Raw genomic sequence first — 9,804 nt, forward strand, 5'->3', positions numbered from 1 at the left:
GGACGATCCCGACTCGGGCTTCAGCAGCATCCCTGATGCGTTCTGGTGGGCGGTGGTAACCATGACGACCGTGGGATACGGCGACATGCACCCGGTCACCATAGGGGGCAAAATCGTGGGCTCCCTGTGTGCGATTGCGGGCGTGTTAACTATCGCACTCCCAGTGCCGGTCATCGTGTCCAATTTCAACTACTTCTACCACCGAGAGACTGAAGGAGAGGAGCAGGCGCAGTACCTGCACATCGGCAGCTGTCAGCCTCTGTCCTCCTCCGAGGAGCTGAAGAAGACGCGCAGCACCTCGTCGCTCAGCAAGTCGGAGTACATGGTCATCGAGGAGGGCATCAACAGCGCCTTCAAGCAGCCCAACTTCCCCGCGCAGAACGACCAGAACTGTGTGAACATTAAGAAGATGTTCACAGACGTCTAGACGCGAGTCTGCGCGATATGGCAACGCTCATTAGGTTAATGTCATCGTGACATTACGCAGATTTCCAGGACGCAGAGGGAATGGGTACATGTTTTACGCGCCAGTCCCATGCAGTGTTTATCACCTGTGTGATTGAACCATTGTACTGTGAGGAGAAAGCCTCTGTCGGCTTTCAATATATTTGCTGTTTTTATACATTCATTCATGTAGGCAATATATGTGTGTGTGGCAAGCCGACTTCACATTTATTCCTTAAACTAGTAGGCCTATTTGATCTTCATTTTTAGTAGTATACGTTTTTGATTGCTAGTACGCTAGATATTTGTCATTGTTTACAGATGATCAACCATTCACTTCTGACTAGCATTTAGTTACATTTTTAATCTTACTTTTACTATACTGTAGATATTATGACAAGTTAAAGATGCGATTTTACCTAGTGGTGAGCTATACAAATTTGGAATAGACATCAATGCATCATAAATAAGTATCTAATAAATAAGTAATTGAAAAACTGGAACAAGTGCCAGCATCAATTAGAATACATCATTAGAAGTGAATAGTTAATCAATTATCTTCTGGAAACAATCAAATTGCTGCTTGTTACTTCGTGACTAGCAAAATAATATAGTACTAGTATATGAATAGTTTGCTGGTTAAACTGAAAATATACCAGTCACTATTAACTGACTCACTAGTAGTAAAAAATGTCTAAATATCTAAATATATATATAGTAAAAAAGTTTAACAAGTTTAGGAACATTACTATTTTTAATGCTCATCAAGACTTGAATTTATTTGATCAAAAATACAGAAAAAAAAATGCAATATTGTGAAATATTATTACAATTTAAAATAGTGGTTTTCTACTTGAATATACTTTAAAATGTCATTTATTCCTGTGATCAAAGCTGAATTTTCGGCATCATTGCTCCAGTCTTCAGTGTCACATGATCCTTCAGAAATCATTCTGATATTATGATTTATTATCAATGTTGGAAACAGTTGTGCTTCTTAATTTTTCAGGATTCATTGATGAATCAAAAGTTACAAACAACAGCATTTATTCAAAATAGAAAACTTTTCTAGCAAAGAAAATAATCTTTTTGAATCAATTTAACACATCATTGCTGACTTAATATAGTACATTGATAATAAATCATCATATCAGAATGATTTCTAAAGGATCATGTGACACTGAAGACTGGAGTAATGATGCTGAATATTGATGAGCATAAGAAAAATAGTTTGACCATATTAACTAGCTTAAGGGGAAAAAGGTAAAACGGCTTGCCACAAAATCAGTATAATATCGTTGATGACAAGTTATTAGCTATTCTATTCAAATGCGCTCATTGCATCGCATAGTCTACTTTGACATTACATGGAAACTTAGTCCCGTTTATTCGCACCAGAATAGGGAGAGAAGCGCTTAGCCTATAATAATGAAAGAAGATAGCCTATTTAAAGGTGTTGTGTATTTTCTCACATTACGGACAAGTGTTGCTCAGATAACATATCACTTGTTGGAATAGCCTAAGTGTCTTATTTTGTGTGCTTCTGTTGTGTGTCCGTCGTCCCGTCAAGAGCCCGTTCCTCTAGATCGACCAGTGATGCTATTCTAAATGTGAACTTTTTCTCCGTTTGTGCTATTATAGAGTTCAGATCTAAATAGTTATCATTTAAGCACAAATTCAGAGACCATCTAATGTGTGCCGATCACTGAAGTTGAAGACGAGAAGGAGGGGAAAGATCAGACAATGAACGCGCTTTCCACTGGATACTTCTCATCACGTTGGAGTGATGCAGTCTCCATAGCGACGATGGGTTCCTCGGTTCCATTGTTGCCATGGCATCTTTTTTTTTTCTTTTTTTTTTTTTTTTGGTTTCCTCAGTAATACGCCAGAATGTTTTGAAGTCTGGCGGAAGATTTTGCTATCTCGCTGGATTTATGAAATGGATCTGGTTTTCCTAAGCGAAGGGCCAACACGATCAATCATAGTAACTGTACTGGAGTATAGGCCTATCTTCAAAAGACTATTAAAGCCACGCTCTGGGATACTAAAGTGCAATAGGTGAATGTTTCATCACTGAATCGTTATAGACCAAACACAGACTGAAGTAAAACATGAATGTGTGTGAAGCAGAGCGCCTGCGATACACTGATCCTTCACAAGAGGCTGCTGTCTCTCCGCCAAACGCTCCGAGTCTCCCATAGGATCATGGACATCTGGCCTTGTCTTAAGAAACAGGTGAATCCCACATTCATTATTATAGTTCATATTAATTAACAATAGCTTGTGCAAAGTTATACGTTTGTGTTGGTTTGCTCCTGCATGGACGAGTTTAGTTTCTCATTTCTCATCATTTCATTTCTGCATGAGATGGGTTTCTTTAAAAAAAAAAAAGAAAAAAAAAGAAAGTGAGATACGAAATGCAAAGCTAGTAAGGCCATATTAGTCAAGGTATGGTGTTAAATACAAACGAATTGTCTTTTGAATACTATTTTATCCAACTATGGTCAATCCTGCCCCACCTTGGCTCACCTTGAGTTGACATTGGTTTGAAAAGTGTGTGTGACGTCACGAGTGTCGTAGTGCTGCCACCTTGTGTCTCAATGTGACAGTGCCTTAATGCCATTTCCCTTCAGAGAGACTGTTTTTATATTTCAAATATTTCAATAGCTATAATAAATATATTAGTAATAATTATTAATTGCGATTAATTGCATCTAACATAAAATCGAATGTTTTATGTTAAAACGTTAAAAATAGCAAGGTTTCCAAATTTTTTGACCGGTTATATTGATATATACTGTATATATGGCTGATGAAAATTCAGTTTTGCATCACAGAAATAACTGACATTTTAATATTTCACAATATGAATTTATTTATTTATTTATTTCTGCTTGATAGAAGAGACTTCTTTCAAAAACAAAAAATAGTAATGTTTCCAAACTTTTGACAGGTACATATATATGCAAAAATATTTATGCAATTAATCACCATGAATCGATTTGACAGCACATAAAAATATTTGTGTGTGTGTGTGTGTGTTTACACACATTTGAAGACTTCAGATTTCAAACCTCTAAGTCTGTCTTTATATATGTATATATATATATATATATAGAGAGAGAGAGAGTATTAGAAAACAATACATAATATATAACACATTATAAAAATGTATAATTTAATATAAAATTATGAAAACAGGTTTAGAATTCATTTTTCAGTTTTGATGCCTAGTTTAATGGTTTTTAAATACTTTTGTGTGAAACTCATTCAAAGAAAAAAAATCCCAAATGAAAATAGCATAGTAAGCTGTTGCACTTATCAGTTCAGATATCATTTCACTGACAAACAGTCTCATACTGAAATCTGTCGGTCAGCCTGTAATAGTTCAGTCTATGGTCGTCCCGGTCTATGTCAAGGTCCTCTTAGTTGAGTGGCCTGTTTCTCTGACACATCAGATCAAGTAAGAATAGCAAAAGAAATCCAAGCCCAGACTCTAGATTTCATTTATGACCCAGAACAATTGCGTTTTAACGCAGAGAGACGTGCAAACCGCTATCCATCTGATCTTCTGCAACATTGCGCACGTCATTGCAAGGAATCTAGGACAAGCTGTGATTCTTGGGGAGCGTCGGAGAGCTCTTCTGCACGGCTGTCTTTCTCTGCACTGGCCACTTGTAATTTGAGCCAATCTCATGCTGTCTGCACACACTTGCCCATCGTCTGCGGACGTTAATGTGTCCTGTGCGACTCTCTTCTTCGAGTTCAGCCTCAGAGACATGATTCTGTGCTTTTAAAAGGCTTTGCTGTTTTCGCCTGCCATGTTGCGTAATAGACCTGAATGAAAGTCCACATTCAGGACAAGCGAGATCCACTTCCTCATTTTAGGTCAGGTCCAACGACCGTGAAGAAACAATGTGCTGAGTTCGGTTCACGCTCTGTCATTGACACAGTTCTGATCGTTCGGTAAAATGTTGCCAAACAGGACTTTTGATATTGCGTTGTAATAACACATATAATTAGGTAAAATGCTGTAGACATACATTGAAAGAGGGAGCAGAGACATATAGTTTTGAGTTGATTATCAGAGTGTTCTTGGTGAATGCTTACTGAGCCTTCTAAAAATGCCCAAGTAACCGTCCAAAACACCCTCGCATTGTTTCAGTATTTGGGTCAGTTTTTGCTGGTTTCTGCATTTGACTGGTAGAATGTGACTTTCTATCTCTCAGTTGCAACTTGATTTCGGTAACACTTTACAATAAGGTTCATTAGTTCACATTAGTTAACTACATTAGTTAAAACGAACTAAGAATGAACAATACTTTTACAGCATTTATTAATCTTAGTAACATTAATTTCAACATTTACTAATACATTATTAAAATCAAAGGTTGTATCTGTTAACATTAGTTAATGCACCGTCCATGAACTAGCATGAACAAACAATGAACAGCTGGATTTGTATTAACAAATATTAACAAAAATTAACTAATACAGTATAACAAATGTATTGATCACTGTTAGTTCATGTTGGTTAATACTAATGAACCTTATTGTAAAGTGTTACCTTTATTTCTAATAATTATCTGTCACAATCATATACATGCAGTATAGGTGAATTGGAGATGCTAAATTTGCCATAGGTCAGAATGCGTGTGTGTGTGTGTGTATGGCCCGAGAATCAGATTAGGCGACTGAAATGCTGATAGATACACTATATATTACAAGTGAAAATTAATATCTCACAAAAAAAATGTGCTTCAAACAATTGTGACTGTATCTCAAATTGTGACTTTATAATTATACTATAAAATATAAAATCACATTGAGAGCTTTAGACATAAAACATTATTATTATTATTATTATTATTTTACAGAATTAATTTTTATTTCTCCTGTTAGTTTTTTATATTTAAGTTTGGAAACATTACTTTTTTTAATGTTTTTGAAATAATTCTCTTCAGCTCATCAAGGCTGCGTTTATATGATCAAAAATACAGAAAACTGTAATATTATAAAATATTATTACAATTTAAAATAATGGTTTTCAATTTTAATATACTTTAAAATATATTTATTCTGTATAAACCCATTTTTCTCTGGTCCCATCTGTTGGTGTGTGTCACATCACATGCCAACTTACATCATTCTAATGGCCATTATTTACATGTGGAATCCCTTCTTTTTTATCTCTTTATTGATCAATGAATCTGGGAAAAGGTATCACGGAAAATATTTAGCAGCACAATCGTTTCCAACATTGATAGTAATCAGAAATGTTTCTTGAGCATCAAATCAGCATATCAGAATGATTCCTGAAGGATCATGTGACACTGAAGACTGGAGTAATGATGCTGGAAATTCAGCTTTGATCACAGGAATAAATTACACACATTTGAAAGTATATTCAAATAGAAAACCATTATTTTAATACTATTTTTTACTGTATTTTTTAACAAATAAATGTAGGCTTGATGAACAAGAGACTTCTTTCAAATAGTAATGTGTCCAAACTTCCTTTTTTTTTGCCCTCAAATATCAGTGATCTTTCCTGGTTACTGCAAACAATTCACATCTTTTTTTCCCCCTTTTTGTGTCAGTTTTTCATGCAGTCTTGTTTCTTTTTCCAGTCCTGCACAGCAGTGCGGAAGGAGAAGGAAGTGGAGGAAGCTTTAACGGAGGCCGGATCGCCTGTGTGGACCCCAGCTTGCCAAACGTAGGGGCTCGTGGACTGTTCCCTTCTCCTCCACATTTCTAGGAGGAGGTGCCTTCAAAAAAAAAAACCCAAACCCCTCCAGCCTCCGGGCCCCCGATTCCCCACCCCCCGTCCCGGCTAGACCGACCCGCCGCACCACTTGCCTTTTCTGTGTTCAGTATTCATTCTCTTTACCAAAAGAAGATGGACTCCTGTGTTCATGTGCTGTTTCTGCTGCTAAGTGTAAGATTCTTAACTCCACGTAAGTGCTCCTTCACGGCGTTGTGGAGGGCTGTGCTAGTCACGCTAGCTCCATCAGCTGTCATGTGTCGTCCTTGACGTTGCTGTATAAACCGATAGTCATAAACGTGACGCCTCCTTGTCATTTTTGAGTGGTGTTGGTTACTCGTGGCTTTCTCTGGTCCCATCTGTTGGCGTGTCACATCACATGCCAACTTATATCATTCTAATGGCCATTATTTACATTATTTACTTCTCGTCACATCGCATTTCATCACGCAAAGCTTGTTGTGTCGTGTTGATGCAATGTCCTGACTATTGCATCAAGGACTGTTAAGCAATAAGGCACTGTACAAGAGGCCAGGCTATATTGTGAATATAGTGTTTTTAGCGGCCGTTCCTCCACGGGACACGCTCTTGTATTCTGTCTGCTATTTTCAAATCGTCGGTGTGTTTGTATGTATGAATGTTGCGGTTGGATGATTTTGGCAGGTAGACGCTGCTATTAGACGCTGTGACGTATGGAAACCAATTCAGAGTAATTGTGACTCACAAATGCGACTTTATATCTCACAATTGATGATATTGTGACCATATCACAATAGCGGCTTTATATTTTACATTTGTGACTAAATTTTTTCTTGTGAATGGAGCTTTATTTCTCTGACTTAAGTTATTTTCTCACAATGTGACTTTATATTTTACAATTTTCATATATATCACAATTGTTTAAAAAAAAAAATTCTTAGTTAAATTTTCTTAGTTTAAACTGTATCTCATAATTATCTTTTTTATTTATTTTTTTAATTCTGTGGCAGACAGTGCACAATTAGCTTTGTAGTCTAGCAAAAATATGTTTGGTTAGCAACACAGTGCGAATATTAAATTACAAAATAGTGCAGTAGATTATTTAAAAGCATAAAATTTATATTTTTCCCTCTCTGCTGCCTTTCACTTCACAGTTTGTGTTAGTTGCTGGCGATGGGTTTGAGACTGTGCGTCATTATAGTGCACAACAGTCAGGTTTGGGAAGTAAAAACTCCATTCATTTTCTCCATAGGGAAACTGATTTTCAACGATAACTTATAAGGACCGCCTTCCTGTGAGCTACGAGGTTGTTAACTGATGATATTTCTTTTTTTAAATAATCATATTCAACAGCAGATTTCATGGTAAAAAACTACATTACCCATGATGCTGTACAGCAAAATCCACCAATCGGAGGCTTGAAACAAGCAAAACGCTAAAAGAGCTGTTTAGCTCCGCCCACTCCCATGAAGCACTGCGAATGTAATCGAGTCGGTCCCTCTACGCTCTCAAAATACTGAAATGTTTATATGAATATTTTGCAATAAAGTTCAAATATATTGTTTTTATGTAATCAACATTTGTAAATGAGTAGTTTTTTTTATATTTCTCCATCATTTTTAATTTGATTGTGCTGTTCGCAATGCACCATGGGAATGTAGCTCTTTTCCTCACTAAAGCCACACTGTCTAAAGTACACAGTCTTGTACCTTTGTATTTTTGTCAGATTTTCTAAAACTTTTTTTGCTTCAAGAAAGTGTGTGAGAGCTCCTCCTACCTCCTCTTTAACTCTGACATTATTCACAATACAGCACAGCTTCAAGTGCCTTATTGCTTCTGTAAAACAGTTACTTCATAATAAAAACATTAAGGGCACAATGTTTCATTAAAACTCTTTTTATCAACGAATTAATCACGTGCCACCCGTCTGCTAGACTTACTGTGCAGTGCTAGTGAACAGGTGTTCGTGTCATGACAGTTACTATTGACCGATCCACACCCAGGACTTGAAATATCAGTGTATGATGCTCATATATGATGCAAAATCAGGATGACGAATTACTAAAAACAATCAAATAAATCCCGGGCGAAGATACACTGATGCCCTTCAATGAAAATCATGTGATTAAAAAAAATGAAGCTACAGTACTTTTTGTACCATTTCTTTGTGAGTTGAAAGTGCCTTTGAAAAAGCCTGGCGTACAGCTGCAGTGGCCCAGTTGCACGACCTTCAATACTGCAGAGAATCTTTTAGTCCAAGTGGAAGAAAAAGGACATGCACGCACAGGTCTCGCCTTAAAGCGTTGTTCTGTTTAGCTCTGTTTTATTTCATTTTGATTGGGAAAATATTCATGGATTTATCTTTGAATGATACCTTGTCGCATTCTACAGTGAAATAGTATCACTAATGTGAAACGAGGGGCGCCACATGCCACTGCAGGATATGAGTCACCAGTACTAAATACAGAGGCTCAGTGATTACTCCACATTTATGTGAGGTTATTTTATAATAATAGCCATTGCAAACCGTTGTATTTCTTCCGTGGAGCAAAAAAAAAAGGAGAAATTTAGAAAAATGAGCTGTGAATGTGACTGGAAATGTGTTTAATGACTTCACACAAAGCCAGTGGTGGACAGTAATTAGTATTTTTACTTTGTTTCTGTAATTGAAGTGATAGTTCACCCAAAAATGTCACTTCTGTCATCATTTTCTCACCCTCAAGTTGTTCTAAACCTTTATTACATGGCTTGGTTGAATTCTAATGTAGAATGCGGTCTGTTATTTCTTGATAACAGACCGCTGCTAAGTATAACACACCGTTGCCATGAAAAACAGAGCGTTGCTATGGACGCAGGATTCTAACCGTAGAGACGGAACGGACTATTTTCTTTAGCGGAAGCAATACAATCGATTTTAAATCAATAAACTCCTTTTTAAATCCATATTTTGTGTCAAATTATTGATTTATTTGGTAGGTAGCCATGTAATAAGTGGGATAATGTAGGGCGAGGTGGTTGTTATAGCGAATACAACCCCGACAGGCTGATCAGGACCCCGACGCGAAGCAGAACTTACGTATGAGTTTTCTTCTCCTAGCTTCTCATAGTCATGAGTTTTACACAAAAGAAGATATTTTGAAGAATGCCAGTAACCAAACAGTTGATGAGCCCCATTGACTTCCATAGTGTTATCTTTCCATACTATTGAAGTCAATGGGGCCCATCAACAGTTTGGTTATAATAAGTTACCCATATTATTCAAAATATGTTCTTTTGTGTTCAGCAAAAGAAAGAAATTCATACAGGTTTGGAACAACTTGAGGGTGAGAAAATGACGACAGAATTTATATTTGTTCAGTGAACTATCGCTTTAAGGACATTTTTCATGTATCAGAGTATTTTTATTTGTGGAAACTTACTTTTACTTCATTACATTCCAAAGCAAAAACTCCGCTTCTAGTTATTTTGGACAGAAGAAATCGTCACCCGCTCAGAGACGCAACAGCAGAGACGCATCATTCATGTCTGATTCTGATTATTTTCAATAAACCTGGTTAATCGGTTCTCAAATCGCACTGAACGATTCATTCGCGTATTGCACTGATCTGATTTCATCT

The 9,804-nt window shown here is 36.8% G+C and overlaps 1 protein-coding gene across 1 annotated transcript in view; it reads left to right on the forward strand.

Moving 5' to 3' along the window:
* Window positions 1-6,663, forward strand: part of LOC311302870 (potassium voltage-gated channel subfamily A member 3) — a 7,877-nt gene extending 1,214 nt beyond the window's left edge. The window contains exons 1-2 of the mRNA XM_084428989.1: window positions 1-2,679; window positions 6,075-6,663. The exon at window positions 1-2,679 is cut by the window's left edge and continues 1,214 nt beyond it. Coding sequence (XP_084285115.1) covers window positions 1-427 — 427 coding nt within the window. The 3' untranslated portion in view covers window positions 428-2,679; window positions 6,075-6,663. The remainder of the gene's footprint in view (window positions 2,680-6,074) is intronic.
* The last annotated feature ends 3,141 nt before the right edge of the window (window positions 6,664-9,804 follow it).

Source organism: Rutilus rutilus (genome assembly GCF_951802725.1).
Source record: "Rutilus rutilus genome assembly, chromosome: 13".
NCBI classification, from domain to species: Eukaryota; Metazoa; Chordata; class Actinopteri; order Cypriniformes; family Leuciscidae; genus Rutilus; species Rutilus rutilus.